Here is a 23879-nt window from a genome sequence, read left to right as displayed (position 1 = left end):
ACAAAGAAGTGTTACTTCTGGAAGCAGAACCTCTCCCTACCCTCCAGGCAGGCTCAGTCATGCCACCTTAGTGTCTGCCTAGCCTCTTATATGCCCCTCTGTGGGGCACTTAGCACGCTAGGGTATTACCGCAGTGACCAGACAGCCTAGTTTTCACTGCATTCCTGATTTTAGGTACTTTGTTATGTTGGTTCCATAAATTCTTACAATGTTCTGGAAATTTTGGCTTTGACAGATGCTCCCTCCCAGAGAAATCCTTTGTCAGACCTATTGTGCTGATTTTAGGGGCTAGAAATGATGGGCATTGGATGGATCCCAGTTGTATTCATGCAGCTGCCACCTCCCCCAGACTGAGTTCCTGGAGATCAGGGACCGGAGTTGTGACCAGCTCCCCCAAGTCTAGCACTGTGACCAGAATGAAGTAGGGCTTATCTGATGTTGGCTGACATGACATTACATGCTTGATTGTACTGAATTTCCTCAACATAACTTTGTGAAGCTGTGAGTCTTGTCCCCATTTTACAGAGGAGAAAATTGAGGCTCAGGGGAGTTAAATAACTTTTTCATGAGCAAACAGCTAACATAGGGCTAGAGCCTGGGTGTACATGCAGGTCTTTATTCCTATACTATATATTTACTAGCTTAGTTTAAGCTCAGAAATGTCCTGAAATTGTTGAGTTAGAAACAAAAGATGCTTAGGTGAGAGGAGATCTGTTGGGTAACCACTGAGACCAGCCCGATTCATTCAAGGATCATAACAACATTCAGCCGAGCCTTCATTTAGTGTGCAAGGGCACGTTTTCCCCTCTGGCTGTTCTATCAAATTAACACACCCTGCCCTGTCTTTTGGAGCTTCTGATTTAAGACTGTACTTGTACTCCTTAAATTTACAAATTAAAAAACAAAACACCCAGACATGTGTACAGATAGAACACCAGAGCTAAAAAGGGATTGATTGTTTTACTCTAAGATGAAGAGACCAAGATCAAAGGAGACTCGTAGCTTACTGTGTGCCCAGCACTGTGCTAAACACATTTTTTTTGCAGTATTTCATTTTATAGAAATGTCAGTTGAGAATAGATTAAAATAGTGCCTACCGAACACTACCTGATAAGCACTGTTTTAATTTATCCTCAAGTGATAGATGAGGAAACTGAGGTTCAGAGAGACAAAGTGACTTGCCTAACGTCCCAGAGCTAATCCGTGGAGGAACCAGGATTTAAATCCAGATCAGTCTACTCCAAAGCACTTGCTCTCAGCCCCTTACACCCGGGTCAGGTCTTTCCTTCGAGGCGCTACAGCAGGTGGTCTGCCCTGCATCTAGTCCCCCCCCACCAACTGTCCTGAAAGCGATGCTGCTCTTGTCCTTTCGCACTGGCCACCCTCCTGCACTCAAGTTTAGCCCCTCTCTGGAATTAGCAAGAAGCTGCTCTTCCCAGTACTGGTGGTTATTTTTTCAAGTGTGAAATAATAAATATTATGGGATATTTTTAGTAAAAATATCTCCCTGCTTATACAATGAAGTGGTACCAAAAGCACTGACTTGGAGCAGATATATGGTTTGTTTTTGCAAAGATGAATCTAGTTCTCATATGGCAGCCCACTGGGAAGGCTAAAGTGTCCTGCGTGAATGAGAGGCTGAGCTTCAGGGAGCTGGGCTTGTGCTGACATCCTGACAGGGGAGCCTCTGGCCTGCTCCACCCAGAAGTGAGGATTCCCAGACTCCTAAAGCAGAGAGGAGTCGCCAGGGCCTTGAAGTGAAAAGACCTGAATTCATTTCTAGCCTGAGGATCCTAAGCCTATGAGCAAGTTATTTAACCTGTCAGTAAGGAGCTGCAGGGGTTAATTATGTAATATATATGGAAATGCCCGTGCTTGTATCTTGCTTAAGCTTCAAAACCTGCCAGCAACCCCAGTCCTCCCCCAATTCTGAGAATTACCATATTTTAAGATGAAATGTGTATGTAAGAGTATATGGAAGCATTGTTGAGAATTCTAGACCCTAAGAAATGTGTGGGCTTTAGGAAAGGACTCCTTCCCATCCCCCAACCCTACAATGTGTTTATCATACTTTTAATGTGAGAACACTTTCTTTTCTTTTGGCCCATCGTTTATTTGGTGAGCATTTACAGAATGGGCCAGGCACGGTCCACGAGCTTGCAGGAGAGACATCCTATCTGCCAGCACAGAGCATCTTGTGCAGGGCCTGGAAAACTTTAGGCCTTGGGTTCCTTCCTATCAGAAGCCAGAGAACATTTGCCCTCTTGTGAAACTCCCTGTTTCCTAGTTCTACCTTTGAGCATCCATCTAAGGAATGTGGTCCCCCCCCACCCCACTGACTCCCACTTGGCTCGGCCCAAGGGATCGCTGGGGGATTGCTCAAGTCTTTGGCCCGGCTTCAACTGGCCGTGGCTTTTTCCCCACTTGTGATCACAGCCAAGGGAAGCCTGGCTCTGAGGCCCACATGGATTGGGATCCCGGAAGGACTTACCCGACGGCTTGTCTGTGGAGGATGGGAGGCTGGTGAGGGTAGGCATGGTGGGCAGAGGGGGTGGCAGCACCTTCAAGTTCTGGTCACTCTGGATCTCATTCGTGGAGATCTGGTTGATGATGCGGTTGTAGGTGGGCGGCTGGTAGACCCGGGGCGGGGTGGCAGGGGGCGGCTGGGGGACAGGCCTGGCCGCAGGCACCCTCTGGCAGTGCTCCTCGAGCTGCGCGATGATCTCTGATTGGTTGTGGGCCAGCGTGGCCAGGTGCTGGTACTTGTGCTCCAGGTCCTTGTACTTGCTGGCCAGCTGCAGCATGTCGGCTGTCTGGTTGAGGATCCTGTTCTCCAGCTGCGAGAGCTCCAGCGCGTTGTCCCGCTTGCGGATGATCTCATGCAGGAGCTGCATGTAGAGCTGCGTGACGCGCGAGTTCATGTTGCGGCTCTCCTTGCGCAGCAGCTTCACCTCACTCACGATGCCGCCGTCCACCTCCACCAGCTGCTGCAGCGTCTCGATCTGCCGCTTCTGCTTGAGCAGCTCACTGTTGAGCAGCTCCAGCTCCTGCTTGTGCACTCGGTTCTCCAGGAGCACCTCGGGTTCCTTGGAGTTGACGCAGATGGCGCCTGTGACCCGCTGCTGGGGCACGATGAAGGTGTAGGTGCACTTGTCCTGGGACTCGCCTGCCCGCTTGTACCTGTTCAGGTAAATGAACTCTCTTGGCGAGCCCTCCTCAGCGCCCTCAAAACCGTCCTCCTGGCCTGCAGCAGTTCCCATGGCAGCCAACAGTCCCAGCCACCAGCACGTCACACACAGTGGCCTCATGGTCCTTGCAAAATGCTGGTTATTCTTTGTGAATAGATCTACGGAAGCCTGAAAGTAAACAGAAGGGAGAATCAACGGCAGTCCCACCACTGCCGGTGCCCTGTGCCATCAGTGATCCCAGCCTTCTCCCCAGGCAACGCTTTCCAAACACGCAGCTTCAGAAGGCCCCATTCTGCCATCCTGGAGTCAGAGAGGAGGGCAGCCATTCTGCAAGCAACAGAAGGAGACAGGCAGGGCCCGGATAGGGAAAGGGAAGGGCCCGGGGCATCTGAAGGCAGGAGGCCATGGCCCTGCCACTCCTGGAGCCAGCTCCAATGTCCACAGCCCTCATTGCTGAGCTCCTGGCGGGGAGCCCAGGAACAAAATCAGAGAAGCCACAGGCTGTTGTCCAATCTCCCTTCTCCTCTGCCTCCTCAGACTGACCAGTCTCCCCGTTCTACACTCTCGTACCCCGTCAGTTTTCCCCTTGTAACACACGCCACAGTCGTGATGAACTGCAGTTCTGCCGGACTCTAAGCTCCACGAGGACAGGTCCTGTGTCTGATTCAACCCTGTTTCCCCAGGATGTTGTACCAAGCAGGGTCTTGGCAAATATTTGTTAAATGAATGAATTGCTAGACACGGTATGGAACGTGTTCGGTTTTTAGTGGACAGTGCCGGTGGAAGGATGTGTCTGGTCACGTGGCTGTAGTCTGTGTGTTAGCTAAGCTACAGAGCCCAAACAGGAACAAACAAATGAGCTCTTCTATAATAAATCCAAATATTTGCAATAGCCAGTGGCTGCATGGTCCCGACCACTGCAACGTGATTAAGTCAGAAGGGAGCAGAGCACAGACATGTGCCTCTGGATTATTTTAGTTCTATTCTTGGACCATTCATCCCTTCACCAGATGTCCATGGAACATCTGCGGTGTGCCTGGCAGTGTGCTGGCTGCCGGGGCTACAGCTACAGACAGGACAGAGCCAGCTCCTGCCCTCACGGGGCTTCCACATCATTACAGCATTCCCAAGCGCTGTGAAGCAGAAGGATCACAGGCTCAGAGAGGGTATAACAGGGAACTGACCTAATGGAGGGGTCAGGAATGCTTCCCTGAGAAAGTGACCTTTACACTGACCCTTGAGGGATGAGGAGGAGTTAGGCGGGCCAAGGATGGGAGGACATGCACTAGATAGATGCCTCCTCTCGCCCACTCGAGGGCCTTGCTCCAGCGGTCCTCCCCCACCTCTTCTGCGTCGTCACGTTTTCCTATAGTCACGCTGTTCTTTCTCTCAGCTTAACACTCTCTGACCTCACACTCCCTCTCCAGCTACTGTTTCATTTCTCTGCTCTCCTTTTTAGCAAAGTCCTCCAAAGAATTGCTTACAGTCACTGTTTCCAGAAAGTTCCTCTCTTCTGTTCTCTCTTGAGCCCACCCCATCAGGACTTGCCCCCTCCTCTCCACTCCAGGTGCCCTAGATGAGATCACCAGTGGTCTCCATTTGCCAGATCAAAGGGCCGGTTCTTGGTCCTCGGTTAGTATTTTGCCTGTCAGCTCTGTGGGGCTTGGTGGCTCCTGAACTTCCTTTCCAGAACACCGCCCTTTACTCTGGCCTCTCTGGCTGCTCTTCAGCCTCCTTTGCTGGTTCATCCTCATATTCCTGTGCTCTTGCTGTTGGAGGGCTCGGAGTTCCGTCCTCAGACTCTTGTTTACCTCTGTGGCCTCATCCAGTCTTCGTTTCCTTCAGGCACTGATCACACCCGCATTTATTTCTCCAGCCCAGACCTCTCCCCTGGACTCTAGACTCACATCCAACTGCGTCTTTGACCTTCCACTTAGCTATTTACTAGGTATCTCAACTTATCCAGAAACGAATTCCTGCTTTTCCTCATACCTCCATCCCAACCTATTCATCCCAGTTTTTCTGGCAACTCTATTCAGTTGCTCAGACTAAAAACCTTGAAGTCATCCTAGATGCCTTTGTTTCTTTCACACCCCACATCTAATTTCACCACCAAATTATGATAGCGATATCCTGGAAATATTCCCAGAATCCTACTGCTTCTCTCCACCGCCCCTGCCACCACCTGGCACATCTCACCTGCATCTCTCGCCTGGCCCATTGCAGTGGTCTCCTAACGGGTCTCCCTCCCCTGCGCTTGTCCACCCTACAGTCTGTCCGCAACCCACCAGCCAGAGTGATCCTTTTAAAAAATTTAGATTGGGTCGCTCTTCTACTCACAGCCCTGCAAGGGTCCCCAGCTTGGAGAAAAAGCTAATGAGTCTCCAAGGCCATCCTTGATCTGGCCCCTGCTCCCTCACTGATCTCCTCCCTCACCCCTCTCCCCCAGCCACCCCTCCAGCCACACTGCCTCCTGGACATTCCTCAAGCTTTCTAACCAGACTTCGGACTCAGGGCCTGTGCACCTGCTGTTCCCGGGCCAGACGCTCTCGCTCCTGTCTTCATTGCTCACTCCCTTGCCTCTTTCAGGTCTTGCTGAAATGTCACCTTTTCAGTGAGATCCTCCCTGCTTATTTAAGATCCGGACCTCACCACCTCCCCTCCAGAGTTCTCATCACCATCGTCGGTCGCTATCTCCCTGCCTAGCATGTGGCCCGGAGTACGTAGGAGCTGAGCGGTGGGGAGTGCTCAAAGAGGGGTGTGAGGGCAGGGAGCCCATGGACAAGTGACTGTCTGAGGGCGGGAGCTGCACCATGTTGTGTTTGTTAGTAGCACCCACAGCATCTGTTTACTGAGCACCTACCCCGTGGTGAAGATTTTGCAAGTGTTTTCTGCTTTCTTGTATTTAAAGTAGTTGCTGGTGTTACTTGTACTTTACAGATGAGGAAACTGAGACTCAGAGAGGCTAAGTGATTTGCCCAAGATCACAAAGCTAGAAGGTGGCAAAACCAGGGCTCAACCCTGGTCTGATGGACTTGAACCTTAAAACTCCTAATCACCACACAGAAATGCATTTAATCTGGTTGTTAGTAGGGAAAAGGTGTTAGCATCACCACCTTCTGCTTTCACATTAAGCCATGCTAAAATAACAACCGTCGCAGAAGACCTGAAGGTTTTGTCCTCCCTGGACCCCTCTGGGGGCTTCTCCAGTGAGCACCCTGGGTCCAGGCTCCACCTTATGCCGGCCAGTGGGCAGCTACAAAACAGACCCTGTGCTCCCCCGGGGGCATGCTGAGCTGTTTTCCACTTAAGTGACAAAGCCCGAGCATGGTTCCACTGGGCAGCTCAGGCCTTTCTGGCCAGGGAGAGAAAGGTGTTCGAGAACTCCTGGTTTGGCTTCTGCTAGGAGGCAGGGCTGCAGTGACGCCAGTGGAAACCCAGCTGAGTTTGGAAGTGTTTGCCTGGTTTCCAAGGGCACTTTGGCGGCTCCGGCTCCAGCGCTGGTAGCCACGCCTGCCCCAGAACAATGGGGAAAACCCGCCCCTCCCCCACCCTTCTGAGCTAGGGCCGGCCTGCTGGGCCACTGCCTTCTTCCGGCTGCTTACCTGTAGCAGCTGATGACAAACACCTTTCTGTGCTGGGGTGTTTGGCCTCAGCCATGGCCAAGAAACTGCCAGAGGCCCAGGGAGGCACTCTGGTTCCAGGAAAGGGTTGGTTTCCAAATCTTCCCGGGCATCCAGACCCAGGAGGGCTGTACTGTTTATCACTGGGTTCTGTCCCCTCCCAAGTGTGGGCTCTCGCAGCTCCCCAGGCAAGCTCTTGCCATTGGACTTGAGATCTCAAAGGCAGAGCCTCTCCTGTGAAATGGAGTGATCTAACCTGCCTTGCACACTAGTAAGCAACATACAAGCACTTTAGAAACTAGAGATTGGAATAATGTGATAGCGGTAGGATAACAAGAACAACAACAACAAAATGGTAACAATACAAACTAACAGTAAGGAGCACTAAATTTGGGCCAGGAGTTGAGTTAAACACTTGTACCATCTCTTTGACTAACACTTATACAGAGTTTCAGGTTTCAAGGTCCTTTGCATACACATTGTCTCATTTAATCACTCCAACATTCAGAACTAGTTATTAGTATGGTGACTGTTTTGAGAGTAAGGAAACTCAGAAAGGTGTTGGGTAACTGGCTTGAGGTCACATTGGTAGGGGTGGGACCTCTTGAAACCGTATGCTTAATTGTGGTTCCGACTGTTCTGTCTCCATGGGGCCTGGGCTTAGTGGGGTGACTCGGAGCTGATTGGTTACAGGAAGAAAGGGAAAGCAAGGGCAGCATGCTGGGTGCCTGACATGCACCATCCCAGGTAATCCAGTGGGGTTGTTGTTCCCTTCATTTTGTCAGTGGAGACATTGAAACCCAGACAGGCTAAGTGACTTGCCCGGGAACACACAGCAGATGAGAACTCGGGTCAGCCTGATACCAAGGGCCGCGCTCTTTGCACTGCGCTCAACCTCGGAGTCATTTATGTTCCTTAAAGATTCCAACCCTGATTTCCCCCTCCCCTCTTCAGCATTTTGCTAGTTTGGCACTTCTTAATGGGCAGTAATGAGTTTGTTTACTTTTGCTCTCTTGGTATTTATTCAACTAATTGCATCCCAAGAGAAATAACTCCCCCAAGCATTCCAGCCATCTTAGGCCTGGAGAAGAACTCAATTCCAATCAAAGTGATGCTCCTCAGTTTCTTCCTGTGACCAGCAAAGAAAAGCAAGTCCAATTGTTTTCCTTGGCTTCAAAATTAAAATCAAAACGGTTCTTAAAATTGCTTTTCCACATTGTATTGTGAGGAGTTTCCATTATGCACGGGCTTTTCCTCCCCACAGCGAGGCTGCTGTGACTGCTGGTGTGACTGCGCCATGTGACAGTCTTTGTACGCTGGGAGGCAGCCTCCCCAGGGCTTGGGCGTGGGTCCCACCCAGCCTCCAGTGGGCTGCATCTGACTCCCTGCTTGGCCTGCTGCGGTGGGGCCACACACCGTGTGTCCATCCCTCTCACTACCACGGAGCTGCAGCCCAGGCAAGGGGCCACTTTGTGGGAAGAATCATGGTTTTCATAAGACGGAGCTGTGTGTCCTGTTCTGTGGCAGAAGCTGCTGGCCGGGGGTACTTTTTTGAGTCCTCACTCCAAAGGTCAGGAATGAGAAAAGTTCAAATAATAAAAATAATAACTATAACCAATTATCACTATGGCTGAAACACTTTATATACATCATTTCACGTAATCCTCCCAATAGCCCTGGGAGGGAGGCCCTGTTATTTCAGGGCCATGGTGGCCCCAGTTGTGTACCGTGCAACTCTAGGTACAACTCACATTCATAGTCTTTGTAGCTGTGTATATTACAGCAATTTTCTAATTCCCACAAAAATGCTTTTAAGGCTAACAGCAGGGCTGACAATTATCCCCACTTACATGAGGAAACTATTGAGATTTGAAGACCGTGAGTCATTTGTCCAAATCATCAAATTATTAAGTAGTAGAGGCAATAACAGAATCCCACAATATACCTTACTGTGAATGTATAGAAACCAAAGTGCCAAAGTGACAGGAAATCCAAAGAGATTGTTCTCTGATGCCCCAGGCAGCAGGAAGACAGGAGAGCTGTGGCGAGCCCCAGGACTGCAGACCCCAAGGAAACCTCCACGTTAAATCTGGCTCTCGGGAGTTGTTTCATCATCAATCCAGACTCCAGTCCTGCCTGGAGGACTCAGAACCCTGCCACCCCCAGCCAGTACTGCCCCAGTTAGTCTGTCTGTGATCACAGATGAAGGCTGAGCATAAGTCCAGGCCAGAGGAGGCATCCCAGCACCGCAGGAGGCCTGAGAAGTGGGCCTCTGCCAAGGCAGCGAGGGAATCTGGAACTGCTGGCCCCTGACGCCGGGGTTCTGGGAAGCTAGAAAGTTGAACTGTGCTTGAGTGAGTCTGATGGACCTGAGCATGAATCAAGATTGTTAAATGAACATCAGGACAGAAAAGAAGACAGATGAAAACATCAAAGTTAACCAGCAGTTGTTCCTACTAAAGCTGCTGAAATGTATAGTGTGCTGATGGAGTGATAGCCAAACTGACTGGTAACCCAGGATGTGGGAGGGATCCAGATGAAGGAAAAGTCCAGAAGAAAAGGCCCCAGAGGGCCCAGCTGACCACATGACCAACAGTGTTAATAATAATGGCTGCGTTGTTTGCTGTGAACTTGTGCCCAACTGCACTCTATCTCATTGGCTCAAGCAACCCTCTGAGTAGGGGTCCATACATCCTGGTTGACCCCAGTTGAGGTCTTTTGTGTTATGTAATTATTAATAGCACCCCCTTTTCACTCTCAAAAGTATCCTTTGAGCAACAAATTACGTGGTCCCTTACCTAGGGGAAAGATACTATCTGCGTTTGGCAGTAGAGGAAACCCAGGTCCAGAAAGATTAGGCCGCTTGCTCAAGGTCACTTGGAGTAAAGATCAGGACTGGATTTAGCTGTCCACTGCCAGGTCCATACACTCGCATCCATCAAGGTTCTTTCCAACCAATGTGAGTAGAAGGTGCTTATTTGTTTAACAGCCAGGATGCAGATTACTTCTTACTCCCTGTTGACTGAATAAGTAGAAGTGGCTTTCAGGTCAGCACAAGGGTGAGTTTTGTTGGATGTTAGAAAGAGCTTCTTGATCATGCAAGTGGTGAGACCCCAAAATGAGCACCTAGGATGAGCAGTGGCATCCTCACCTTAGAAAACCTGGAGAAAGGACTGTGCGTCGTTTGTCCTGGATGATTCACCACCAGCCTGGAGGCCAGGGAGGGAATATCCAGGTCTCCAGCTGCCATCCCCTCCCAGCCTAGTATCCTGTGAATCATTCCCCACCAGAAGGCACCCAAGTCGTCCAGGGCCAATTCCCAAACCCTGCCCGTCAGCAATTTCAAGACCTTTGAATGAGCCGTTTATCCATCTACCCAGCCTTCCCTCACCCAGCCAGGCCAGCCATCGTGTATTGCTACAACCTGGTTGTGGGTGATGGGAACACAGGCATGAACCAGAGAAGCAGATAGTCTATGATCAGACAGATTTGCCTGGAGGAGTGGCATTGGGGGGTTGAATCTGCCTGATGCCCTGGGCTCTTGTGCTCCTGCCATTGGGGAGTTGGCTCCAGGAAAGGGCTGAGTTCATGGAGGAGATGGGCTGTGGTCACACTGTGAGATCACAGGGCAAGAGGGGATGTGGTTAGGCAGTGGGGAGGGGTTGCCTTTGCCAGGGGGGACAAGGATGCTGCTGCTACTTTTGCACAGTGCATTATTTGGGAACCATTTTGAAATTCCCCCAAAGTCTGTGCACTGAGCCCTCTGTGCCAGGAGCCTCGGCCAACAGAGCAGAGGCGGGAGAAGAGTCTGCAGAAGCCATTTCAGAGTCCAGCTTCTGAGTTGGCTGCTGTATTTCCGGCAGCGCCTAGTGTGCTCTAGAGCCCTGGAACTGGGGAAGCCTCGGACAAGAAGGAGAAGTCGGGCTGGGTGAATAGCACTGCCCTAGAATGGCTTTCTGGGAAATCCAGGCCGTGCCTAGAGCTGCTCTCCTAGGCCAGGCTGAGCAGTTAGCACCAGGGCCACCCGGGCTTGTTTGGATGCACTTGTCCTTGAGCACTGAAACAAGCACTTTTTGTGCCTACCTCACTGATCCCAGCAACTCTGTGAGGCGGGGGCTATAATTATCCCCATTCAACAGATGAGCAAACAGAAGTGAGGGATGAAGTCCCAGAGCTGCCAAGTGGTGAAGCTGAGCTAGGAATCAGATGTCTGCTCCAGAGCCAGGTTTCTTACCCACAATCCTAACTGGCCTCCTTGCCTTTGGGTGCTCTCTCCCCTGCAGTCCACACGGCACACAGCTCCAGGGCTATCTTCCTAATACATCCGGTCATGTCAGTGTCCTGCTTAAAAACAGCCTGCGTTGTCATGCCTCCCTGCCTTTGCATGCACTGTGCTTTTCGTCTCAAGCACCTTCCCCCGCTGTCCTGCCTGATGTGTGCCTGTCTTCCTTTCTAAGTTGGCCTTACCGTGAAGCCACTTGCAGTGAGGTCCCCGCTCCCAGCTCTCAAGAGCGGCTGTGGCCGCCTCCATTCCAGCACCCGAGACTCGGATTGTGCTCATCTGATTGTCTACCCCAGACTATAGCTTCTTAGAAGGGTCAGGGCAGATTCCCCCTCTGAATGCCCAGTACGCAGGACGGCCCTGGCTTACTAAATAGGGATTCAAGAATTTCATTCATTCAACATATTTCCCAAGCATTTCCCCTGTGCCAGCCACTGTGCCAGGGGCTGGAAATAGAGCAGAACAAGGTAGGCTGGGTCCCTGCCCTCAAGGGGCACACAGTAGGCAAGAGGGGGAATAGGCATTCGTAACACAGGTAATGATCAATGCCCGGGGTGGGGAGCACCTTGGGGGACTGTAGGGGAAGCTGATCCAGCCTCAGAAGAGAACCTTGGCTGGACAACAGAGAAGGGCATGGTGTGGCACCCTGGGATAAAGTAGCTTGTTTGCTTGAGAGCCTGGGTCTGAGGCTAGCTTCAGTCATTCACTCATTCATTCATTCCACAGATGTCTGCCTGGCCCTGGGTGGATATTGGAGGTTCGGCAGTAACTAAGACTCAAGCCTTCCCCCATGGAGGTTGGAAAGGGACCATCTTGGGCAGGACTTTGGGCATTCCTGGAGCTGGGCAGGTCCTCAGGCATCCCTTGGAGATAAGAACAGAATTCACTCTGGGCTTTTCCGCCACAGTCTTGGGCCTGTCTGGAGGACTAGGCAGCATGGGGGGTGGAGGGGGAGAGGTTCTGAGGCTGCTGGCCCCAAGACAGGCTGATTTCACCAGAGAATAGACCTGACACAATAGCTCGATTGTGAGAGGCCTGGCTCCCGCACCCAACATTTTAACATTCCTGTGATCAGAATGTGTCTCAGGATCGATGTGTACGTGTAACAGGCCAGTGCAGCGCATTAAACCCCCCAAAGCAGTTACTAAGTCAGTCACATGGCTTGCAGTCCGTAGGAGGGAATACAGTTTCGTCATAGAAACTGCCCTCAGAATGAGGTTTCTGACGTGACCTATCTGTCACCACAAACTCCATGCTGCCTGTGGCTGAATAACCCTTCTATTTGGGTGTTTTATATAAATTCATAGAAAAGAAACACTATTCAATGAATCGATTCTTTCTTGAGACTTCCACAGTGCGGTTATCCAGGATGGCAGCAGACCAGGTAGAATGGGCACAGGTCTGGATTTGAATCCTTGCTTGTTGGCCCACTAGAAGACAGACCTTGACAGAGGCGCTGCACCCCTGAACCTCAGTTTCCAAGTTCCCACTTCTGTAAAATGGGGACACCACCACGCATCTTGAGGACTCTCTTAGCTCCACCTGCCTCCCCTTTACCACTCGTACAGAGTTGTGCATCTGCGTGACTGTTTGCCATCCGCCTGGTCCTGCCGGGCCGTGGGCTCTGGGAGCAGAGCCCCTCCCCCCTCTGCTGAGTCCATTCCAGATCAAACGGGCTGTGATTCAGAGAGAGGTGGCGGGGTGCTAAACGTACCTGCCGTGGGCAGGCCTACTGTTATGTTTGTTTTATAGCAGTGACCAGCTGCCGCCTCCCCGATGTTTTCTCAGGAATTGCTCAAGTGTGGCCCAGGTTAGATGATGAGGGCCTGAGCTCTGCTTCTGTAGCCCTAAGGGAACTTCCAAGTAGGGTTGTAAAAAATGCATGAATGGTATCTCAGTCACATGGACAAATGCTTACCCTAGGCTCTGCCCTGCTGAGCTGGTGCCAGAGTCCCCTGGTGCTGGTATGGGGAGGCACCCGGGCACATGGATATTTGAAGTCAGCCAGCCTGGCTTCGACCCCTAGGTCCACTTCCCACTGACCATGTCTCACAAGGCACCCTGTGTGGCTATGCTGAGGCTCCTCTGTAGGGGTCACAATAATGCCTCTTCTGCCTCCGAGGGGGGCTTCCATGGAGAACACATGATGCGTTGAAATCGGGCAAGCACCTGGTTTCAGAGGGCTTGGTGCAGCATTCTATGGGACAGCAACTAAAGCAGACTTGGCTGCAGGGAGCACTGAGCAGGGACCCAGTGACAGCGTCAAGATAAAAGAAATTGAGGCACATTGAACAAGGCAGTGGAGTGAGGTAGAGGAAGGTAGGTGCTTTGGGGCTAGGCAGACTGGGTTCACCTAACTGTGTGACCTTGGGGAAATTAACCTCTTGAGCCTTAGTTTTCCCATCTGTAAAATGGGATGCTAAAACTAGAACCTGCCTCCCAGAGTTGTGGTGAGGATGGAATGAGATAATATATGTGCCTCACTTAGCCCAGTGGGTATTTCATACATCACTGTGGGAGGGAGGACCAAGTGGAGGAGGAGCCTATTTGCTCTGCCTGTGAGCTTGAGCAGTACCAGGTAGTCCCATCCTGAACCATGCACTTTCCACGGTTTTGTCTGTTACACCTGCCTTTATTGAGTAATAATTAATCTCGTTTGGTTAGCCAGGCCCAAGAAGTCAGTCAGAGCCTCTGCTCAACCTGCGCTGCCCAGAGAGGACAGGGAGCCACCACAGTTCCAGGCTGGAGCGGGAAGCCTGTGGCTTCAGCAGCCCCAGAGGCCTTGAGAAGCAAATACTTAACACCAGCTTTTCAAAATACTTCCCAGAGCTCAGGGAGCCCACTGGGACCTCTGGGGGCCATGGGACAGAAGCTGCTGTCCTAGGCCGCCATGTATCAGTGCTGTCCCGTGTGAGATCCACCACAGTACTAGACTTGGTGATGGCCATTGCTTGCCTCCCCCGCTGCAACTTTGGGACAGGCCTGGCCATTTGTCCTTCTGACTTTGTGGCCCTCCTGCAGCACCAGTGTAGCTCCATTTTCTCACTCACTGTGGTTCTTGTGAGGAGACCGATAGGTAGACAAGTTGTGCCCGTGTGGGTGGCAAGATGCCGTTCCTCCTACGAGGTTGGTATTGGATCCTTTTGTCAGTGTGTCTACACTTTTCCTCAGTGTGGACTTCAAGCATGCGGACATGCTGCAGGGGGCCCCAAACCCAAACCCCAACCCCAGTCATAAGGCCCCCCTCAGACTCCTGGAGAGCCCCCGAGCGTGGGTAGCGGTAATTACCACCACATTGGCTCTGCCTTGTGGGATCTTCTGAAAACCCTAGCAGGATGTGTCCAGAACAGGGTAAGAATTGGGGTCTCTGCTCTTCCCTTTCCTCTGTGTGATTCTGATAGTTAATGGTTCATAATAATAAGTGACTGACGTTTGCCAAGGGTTTGTTGTTCACCAGGCACCGTGCTAAGGCCTCTCTGTGCGTGATCATTTGTGCTCCTTCTAGAATGTAGTGGAATTTGGTTCGGAGTGGCTCTGGAGCCATACTGCTGGTGCCAGCACTCACTGGCCATGTGGCCTGGGCACATCATTTAACCTGTACCTCAGTTTCCTCACCTGTAAATGGGGGTGAATAATAGTGCCTGTGTTACAGGGTGGTTGTGAGGATTCTACGAGTTGATAAGTGCCTGGCTCAGGGTAAGTGCAATATAAATGCAGCTCTTACTAAGAAATGGGTGCTATTATCCCAGTTTACACATAAGGAAACTGAGGCTTAGAAAAGCTAAGTGTTCTGCCAGAGCCACTTGGCCGCTAAGTGGAAGAGCCGGGATTTAAAGCCAGCTTGTGAGCGCTACCCTACTCTGCCTCCATTTGGAAAAATACACGTGGGGAGCATTTGGCCAGCCTCGGAAGTGGCATTCTCAGCTTTCCCCAGAGCCCCGGGTGAAAGGAGATCCTTTTCTAAGTAACCGAACTGGCCTCTGGGAGCTCTCATAATCCCACAGCAGAGGCAATAGCTGACCCATGACACACATATCACAGAAGGAGAAGGGAAGGATCAGTGGAGAATTTCTGTTTGGAAATGTTATCTAACGCCGAGTGCTTTCAAGGGACTCAGTACGTGGAACCCATGCCGTCCCCCTGCCGGGGTACCAGGGAAGCCGCTCCCCATCCAGCCAGTTGGAGACCCAGGGTACCAGCCAGTGCGGAAACCTCTGGGTGGCACATCCCTTCCAGCGCCGGACGCCTCAGCTCTCCTCACCAGCTGGAGGGCTGTGAGCAAAAGCTGCCCAGCTCCAGGGAACTTTCTGAGCAAGGGCTCCCGGCTGCCTTAGGACAGCGTTTGCTTTTGCTTTTGCCTCAGCAGAGTCCCTGGCTGGGGTGCAGAGCAGCCCAAAGCTGCAAGGGACTTCCCGGCCCTCGGGCTACCCCTGCTGTCTGGGACTCTTTCAGTCCACTGCCCCACCTAAGCACACGCCGCAGCTGCCCAGCCGTGCCCAGGAGCCGCCTGCCTTCACCCCAAACGCTCTTTGTCCAGCGGAGGAGGGTGGGCTTACTGAAGAAGTCCTCAGAACCCCAGCCCATGAGCTTGTGCTCCGGACACCACCCGGCGTCCACAGTCCTGCCTGGAGATGCCGTGTTTGGCTCCACGTGAAAGCAGGGAGTGACCCCTTTGGGATCTGGCTGCACACACCCCCCAGCAGTAGGAAGCAGGATTCTTGAACCCCCAGCCACGGGGCCAGCTGCTGCCTCTTTGCATTGTCCCTGGCTGCCGCAGGCTGGCCCCTTACCTCTTCCCTCCTGCTCGGCTCCCAGGGCAGCTCCTCACATGCTTCACCTTGGCCGTCAGTGGGGCAGCCTGTCCATGGCCTCCAGGAGGGGTTCCCGAGTCACAGGCCGGCCGACCGGCTGCCGCGCAGCCCTGCCCCACTGGCCTCTGGGGCTCTGCTTCCACAGCAGGGCTCAGCAGGGGATGGGGCTGGCCAGGGGTCCTGCTGGGGCTGCTCACAGCCTGCTTTCCCTCACAGTGGGGCAGGCAGCTGCCTCAGTGCCATGCTCTGGGGTCCGGGGGCTCGGGCAGCACCACTCAGGGCTTGGGGTCCATCCTCAGGCCGTCTGCAGCAGCCTCATTTGAACTCCCAACTCCTTTGTGGAGCCTTTACATGCCGCCAGAGGAAACTGTGAGCACAGCCTGACCCTGGTTGGCTGCAGGCGCTTCTCTCCACCCACCAGTGCAAGAGGATCCCCCAGGCCCCAGAAAGGCTCCGGGCCTCCCCTCAGCCCCAGACAGAGGCGGGCCGCCCGGTGATGTCACACTAGCTCCGGCCCCAGCTGGCCCGGCCCCTCCCGCCCGGCCCGCTTTGGCAACCTCAGCGGGCCCCCTCCTTCCTTGGCACGGGCAGCCTGGCCAGCTCTGCTCCCTGGCCCGCCCTCTCCCCAAAGCCCAGGCAGCTCCCGCGTGCTCTGTGAGGCAGGCGGCGGAGAGCTTTCCCCTTTGACTCAGGGAATGGGTTTAGATCCGCTCCAGCTGTGCGTGCAGCCGGCTTGTGAGCGGCAGGCAGCCGGTCCTCCCCTGGACGGCTCCTGGGCACTGCCCCACAGGCTGGTGGGCGGAGCAGCTCAGCCCAAAGGGCCTCTCCTCATCAGCGGTCCCTCGTGGAGGCCTCATTCTCATCTCTAAACCCTGGGGAAGGGAGCCCAAGGCTGTCCGCACAGGAGCAGTCAGAGCTGCTGCAAGTTAGCGGGAGGCAGTGGCTGAGGATGGTGGAAATACCACAGGCTGGGGGTGGGGCAGCGCTGGATAAAGGCTGTCACATCCCGCCTTAGTGGCTGTGATTAGGTCTCTTCACCTCTCCGGGCATCCCTTTCATGCATAGATGAATGAGCTAATTAATCCTAGTAATCTACCTCCAAGGGCTGCAGCAGGATTCTGTGAGGCGGCAGGGGAAGGGGCTTGGTACAGCCTCAAGGACACTTCCTTGAACCCAACTCGGGACTCTGGAGCTGGGTGGGCCAAGGATCTCACCTTCCCAGAACCTCTGCTGTGAGATCCTGCTTGGCCTCAGTGTTTTCATCAAAATGTGACCTCCCTTGGGCTCTTCTAGGAACAAATACCGAAATTCCATCCTGAGTCCTCAGCAGCGAGTCAGCCACACAGGTGGAGCCCTGTGGGTGTTTATAGAATCAGCAGGAAAGGAAAGGATGGCACCAGACCCCACGGTGCCACACCCTACAGACTCCTCGGCACAGTCCGGGCACCCTGCACAAGGCGGAGGGTAGGAGGAGGCAAGCTCCAGGGAGGGAGCCCCCAGGCACAGGTTTGTCCCTCGCTTGGACAACAGCCTGAGAAATACTGGTGATGACTCCTCTTTTCTTTTTGAAAAAGTTGTAGTGATGATGGTGGTGATGATGTTTGGGTATAAATTGGGAGGAAAACTTTAATGGGCCTCTCCCCACCCCTAGGCACAGTGGGTCACATTCCTGGTCCCTGGGTAAACAGCTCCACTGTGATCTTCCCCTCATCAGGACTGCCACTCCTGTCTCTGCAGGGAGCGAACTTTCTTCCTGCCTCAGCTTCTCCCCAACCTGCTCAGACTCTCTCCCTTTTCCATCTGTCAGCTCCACCATGTTTTAGAAGGTGAGTCTTTGCCAGTAGCCCCCAGGGTCTTCCTGGCCAGAGCATTAGCCAGAGAACCACACTGGACTGTCAGCCAGAAATGCTCCCTGCACCTAACGTGGGGAGGAGATCCGGCCACTCTGTGGGTTCTCCAAAGGGCCTGGAGGGCCCCGCGTGGGGCCATCGTAGGCTGGGGCTCAACATCAGCGGAAGCACAGGGGATGGAAATGAATTCTCCTAGAGCTGTACCCTCGACAGGATGAGGGCACCCATGTTTTGCCAGCCTAAGATAAACAGTGGGAGGTTGGCATGTCTTTCTTTTCTCCCTCCTTCCCTCCCCCTTCCCTCCCTCTCCCCCTCTCCCTCTCCTCCTCTTCCTCTCCGTCTCCCCTTCCTCCTCTCTCATTCTCACTCTCTCTCTTTCTCCCCATTTCTTCTTTTCCTTCCCTCCTCCCCCTCCCCCTTCTCTCCCTTCTCTTCTTTCTCCCCCCAACCCCCTCAATCCAGGAAGTGTTTATTGGGAACCTGCTCTTAGCCAACACCAGGAAGTCATAGCCCCTGTCCCTGGAGAGCTGGCAGTCAGGGTGGGAGACAAACTGAGTAGGTTGCTCTTTCAAGGATGACCCACCAGTCTCTCCCGGTCCACAACGAGACCTGACACTCCTCCCACAGAGATGTGGGGTTCGTGCCCCTCCCCTTGCATCTGAGAGGGTTTGTGACTTGCTTGTGACCAGTGGAATGCGGTGGAAATGGCACCAACTGACTCCAGGCTGGATGAGAAAAGGCCGTGCAGCCTCTGCCCAGTTCACTGGGGTGCTCTCTCTGAGCCCTGAGCCAAGCCGGAGCCTCAGAAGTCCAGAAGCCACCATGCAGAGGCCACATGCAGTGTGGGTCCCAGCCAATGGCAGCATCAGCCCCCGACACGTGAGGAAAGATGCCTGTGGGTGATCCCAGCCCCTAGCCATCGCGTCACCACCTGCTGCTGCGTCACTCCTAGCTCTGAGTCTTCCTGTTGAGGCCCCAGACGTCAGGGAGCAGGGATAAGCCATCCCTCTGTTCCATATCTGAATTCCTGACCCACAGAACCCGTGAGTGGAATGTGAGTGTTGCCGTGGGCGGCTGGGTTCTGGAGGTGATCTGTTACGCGGCAGTGGTACCTGGAATGGCGCTTGGGGCAACAGCAGTTGTAGGGAGTCCTTCAGAGGAGCCAGGAGAAGAGCATTCTGGCTGAGGAGAAAAGATGGGTCTTGTTAGAGAGGTGGGCCTTTATCTCAAGGACAGCAGGGAGCCACCGAAAGGTTTTGAGCTAGACAGTGTTGAGAATTTATTTTTAAAAGGCCACATTGGGTGTTGAGTGGAGACTGGATTAATGGGAGCTACAGACAAGCCGTCTCAGGAGTTTCCCACCCTCCAGGAACGGGTATAGCCCAAGCCCCTCAGTTACGAAAACAAATTTGCTTTCAAAAATCAAAGTTCCTGGGCCCTCATCAGTGGGAGAGGAGCACCAGAGTGGACTTGCCCTGCCCCTCCGCACAACCCCGGCCCCTTTTGCTGGCCTGGGGCAGCTGAGTGCCCTACTGAGGAGCTTGAGCTCTGGAGTCAGATTGTAGTTCTACCACTCAGTTACTCTGAGCCTCACTCTCCTCATCTGCAAAATGGGGATAAGGAAAGGATCCACCTCATAGGGCTGACATGAAAATGAAATAAGCTGTGACATGTTAAGTGTACCACACACCGGCTAGTGCGTAGCTCCGTGAATGTTGGCTATAGTAGTTTTTATTGCCTCTTTCACAGGGCTGTGAGTAACCTGAGGACGGGGCATGTGCGGGCCATGTAGAGCTCTCCTTTCGTGTGGCCCAGTGCAGAAGAGTGAATGAATGAATGGCTGACTGCAGGCAGGTGAAGTGCTGCGGCTCAAAGCCTAATGGACCTGGGCTCAAACCCCAGCTCTGTCACTGACCTTGGGTAGCTTTCTTATTCTCTCTGAAACTTTGCTTCCTTCTTTGTAAAAAGGGGATGATAATGCTCACTCCTCAGGGCTCGTGTGAGAATTGAATAAGATAATGTACCAGAAGCGCTTAGCGCGATGCCTGGCACCAGCATTTAGCGACTGCTCAGGAAATGTGTGCTGCTGCTCTCTCCGCTGCCCTCACACTCCTCCCCACTCGCCCCCAGAGCGTCAAGCTTCCCCCGCGATGACTCCTGGATCTCAGGAGCCCCTGACCCCCTCAAGAAGCATCATTCCCACTTCCCTGTTGGACAGAAGCATCACATGACTAAAGCGTTTGAGAAGTGAATTTTAATTTTCCTTTTTATAGTTTTTATCAGGATGAAAAATGTGTGATGTTTACATGGTGACAAAATACAAAGAATCTTAATGTATGTGCCACAATCTGAATAAATGATTTTCTGTGTTTTCATGTCTTATCACCTTCCTGACAGTCATAAATTGTTTTCTGTGGGAAACAGTGGGATATTCTGTTGAGATGCTGTGTATGTGGAGGGGTGTGTGTTGGGGCGGTGCATGTATAATGTGCCATAGAGGGGTGTGCTTGGCAGGGGGTGACTTCACTGTATCTTGCAACCTCAGAGTCCCACTAGCGTTTAAAGCTTCGCATATCCCAAATTGACTTTTTTCTCCCACTTTCAGCACTTTAAAAGTGTTCCCATTGCCTTCTGGCCAACATTGTTTCTGATAAGAAGTCAGCTGCCTTCCTATGTACATAATGATTCTTTTTTTTCCTCTCACTTCTTTTCAGATTTTCTCTTTATCTTTGATTTTTAGCAACCTGATTATGATGTGACTAAGTGTGATTTTCTTTGCATTTATTCTATGTGGGGTTCACTGAGCTTCTTGAACCTATGGGTTGATGTTTTTCACTAAATTTGGTAATGTGGGGGCAATTTTTTAGCAATTATTGCTTTGAATGTTTTTTATGCTCAATTATTTCTCCCTTACCCTTCTAGAACTTCATTTATACACTGTTGTTGTCTCACAGGTCCCTGAAGCTCCATTTATTTATTTATTTTTATCTTTTCTTGTCTCATGCTTCAGTTTGGATCATTTCTATTACCTGTCTTCAAGTTTGCTAATCCTTTTTTCTATAGCATCTAATCTGCTGTTAATTTCATCCAAAGTATTTTTGGTTCTAGAATTTCCACTGGATTTATTTTTATAGTCCCATTTCTCTTCTGGGATTCCTGTGCATATTTACAATAGCCATTTTAAAGTCATTGCCTGCTAATTCCATCACCTGAGTCATCAGTGGGTTTGATTTTATTGATTATTTTTTCTCTTGATTATAGGTAACATTTTCCTGCTTCACATGTCTATAATTTTTTATTGTATATTGGACACAGTAGATGATACATTGAAGATACTCTGTATTTTATTGTCTTCCTCTAAAGAATGTTGTGTTTTGTTCTAGCAGGCAGTTAAACTACTTGATCTTGTGGAGGTGTGATTTTATACTTCATTTATACAGGTTTATTTTGGTTTTGTCCATAGTCCCAGGGCATAACTCTTAGTCCTGGGTTTACTTGTAAGGCATGACCTTTCTGGGATCAAATCAAAAGCCTTAAGTGTGCGTTAAGCTGCTTTAACTTGGCAGGACTTGAACTCCAAACTCCATCTTCCAGGAAATTGCTAAAATCTCTTCCTTCTTCTTCTACTTTCTGTTGTGCTTCTTAGAGTCTCTCTCTACATGTATACAATTTAGCAGTTAGCTAAGGATCTGAGCGGAATTTGTGCAGTAATTTTGGGGCTTCCCCTTCTGTAGCTCTTTCCTTTCTGACATTTTTCCCCTTAATTCCCAGCCTCAAAAGCCCTCTTTCTTGTCTTCCCAGAAAATAAGACTGCTGCTCTCTGTTTCAGTTCTTCTGTGTGTCACCATGAACTGAGACATGCTCGTATGCTTGTCTTCTTTCAAGGACCATATCTGCTCCAGTGTCTCTGCTTTTGATTGTTCTCCGGTGCTTTCAAGCAGGTGTTTTTTATATATTGTCTAAAGTTTATAATTGTTATTGACCAAAGTGTTAGTTGCATACAATATCCTCCTCCCTTTTGGGATCTGGAACTTCCCACATCTCACTGAATTTGTCTTCTCACCCAAACCTTCTGCACTCCTGCTGCTATTGGTGCCCTGCCGTAAGCCTAGACAGTTGGTCGATGGTTCCTAATCCAGTTGTCTGCCCTCCCTTCTCTTGGTCATAGTCTATTGGGAAATGTCAGCCTCAAGATTTTGTGGATTGGTTCATCTCAGTGTACCTACCTGAGCACTAGAAGATGGAAGAGATGTGCCATCCTCACAAGCATTGTTAGAACACCTTGCGTAGCTACTTGTGATGTGCTAGGCATCAAGCTCAGCATTTTATAGGTATTTTTTTTTTTTGAGACAGAGTCTCACTTTGTTGCCCGGGCTAGAGTGCCGTGGCGTCAGTCTAGCTCACAGCAACCTCAAACTCCTGGGCTCCGGCAATCCTACTGCCTCAGCCTCCCGAGTAGCTGGGACTACAGGCATGCGCCACCATGCCCGGCTAATTTTTTCTATATATTTTTAGCTGTCCAATTAATTTCTGTCTATTTTTGGTAGAGACGGGGTCTCGCTCTTGCTCAGGCTGGTCTTGAACTCCTGAGCTCAAACAATCCGCCCGCCTTGGCCTCCCAGAGAGCTAGGATTACAGGCGTGAGCCACCGCGCCCAGCCCACTTTATAGGTATTATTTCATTTTAAAATCCTGCAAGGGAAATATTACTGTTCTATTTTACTAGCAAGACCGAGACTTAGCAAAGTGAAGTTCTTTGCGCCAAGCCACACAGCTGGGAAGTAATGGGACTGCGATTCAAACCTGCATCCAAGTGAGGAAGAACACAGTTTTCCTGCAAGCAAATTGCTCTTCTTCAATTCTAGCACACTTCTTGTTTTTAGGTCTCTGAAATCAGGATGCTTCTCATAGTCAATGGCATGTCATAGTCTAACTGGCAGCACTTTTCTCTTCTTGCTAGAATGCGATGCATTTTACAGTTGATTGACTTGTCAGATTCAAGGAAGTGTGGCAGTTTTAGTCATCAACCTCCAGCAAGGTTGGCCATGGATAAAGAACAAAAAGGCAAAGCCCCTCCTATCCTGATCAGCTGGCCTTGGAAAGGCCTAGGAGAGTGGCCGAGCATCCGGAAGCCTGTGGAACTGCCAGAGCCTCCATCCATCCAGATTTAATAGAACAGCTGCCTCTAAACCAACGGTGAGCCAGCTGGTCCCCTCCCCTCCTGGAGATGTGCGCTCAGGTCCTGTGACTTGCTGCCCCTGGCCGGGCAGGCTGGCCACATGCTCTCTGGCTCTGGTGAGACGTTAGGAGACTCGTGCTATGGGAAGATTCTAAGGCAGTGCTACTGTCTAGTGTCACAAAGGATATCTAGGCACCGCAGAGAGCCCTCTGAGGACACTGTGTCTGTTAAACACTTGCCAAACAAGTCTATCCAAAAGTCAGAATAGGGTGCACACTCACGTGCAAAGCAGCTTTGAGGACCTGTTGTTAGCTCATGTGTGACCAGTCATTTCAGGGGACAGAGTCAGGGCAGTACCTCTCCCCAAGTGTGGACATCACCCAACAAACACATTTGTTATTCAGTCAACAAGTATTTATTAAGCTCCACTGGAGCATGAGTTGGGCTACAGGTCAGTTTGTCCAAAGCCGTGTGCTGAGACTTTTAGTTGACTGGTTTTCATTTTGCCTCCCAATAGTATTTGAAGGAAGGTTCATTTGGTCTTATCCCAGCTCTTGCCTACTGCAGGTGACACATGGGCCCAGCCCCAGGAGGGAAGACTGAGGACCAGTGAGAGTTGAGATTTAATTTTAGTTTGCTGGTTTTCTTTGTTTCTTCATAACAAAAACTTTCCAGAAATTTTCCAAAGCTGTTTAAAATCATTCCCATCCAATATAATTTTTTTGAAAAATATTCTCACTTCTGGAACATTGTCTGTGACAGACCAGACCTTTGTCCCACACAGGAAGAAGAGACAGAAGGCAGTTTTATGGTCTTTGGAGGAGGAGTCCAACCCCTCTCACAGGATACCTGCTGAAATTCTCATCCCAAAGAGCAGCCAAGCTGTTGCTGGCTTGTTGATCTTTCCTGGGCCCTGGGGAGGCAGCTGAGCAGATAAATGAGGGCTT

The 23879-nt window shown here is 51.3% G+C and overlaps 2 protein-coding genes across 4 annotated transcripts in view; one reads left to right on the top strand and one right to left on the bottom strand.

Moving 5' to 3' along the window:
- The window catches only part of ANGPTL2 (angiopoietin-like 2), a 34181-nt gene extending 17806 nt beyond the window's left edge, over nt 1-16375 (bottom strand). The window contains exons 1-2 of the mRNA XM_012639807.1: nt 15884-16375; nt 2492-3356 (exon numbers count right to left, since the gene is read on the bottom strand). Coding sequence (XP_012495261.1) covers nt 2492-3308 — 817 coding nt within the window. The 5' untranslated portion in view covers nt 3309-3356; nt 15884-16375. The remainder of the gene's footprint in view (nt 1-2491; nt 3357-15883) is intronic.
- The window catches only part of RALGPS1 (Ral GEF with PH domain and SH3 binding motif 1), a 305604-nt gene that overhangs the window by 203387 nt on the left and 78338 nt on the right, over nt 1-23879 (top strand). The window lies entirely within an intron of this gene.

This window comes from Propithecus coquereli, unplaced genomic scaffold (genome assembly GCF_000956105.1).
Source record: "Propithecus coquereli isolate 6110/MARCELLA unplaced genomic scaffold, Pcoq_1.0 Scaffold142, whole genome shotgun sequence".
In the NCBI taxonomy this organism is placed as follows: Eukaryota; Metazoa; Chordata; class Mammalia; order Primates; family Indriidae; genus Propithecus; species Propithecus coquereli.
This window is presented reverse-complemented; position numbering and strand designations above follow the sequence as displayed.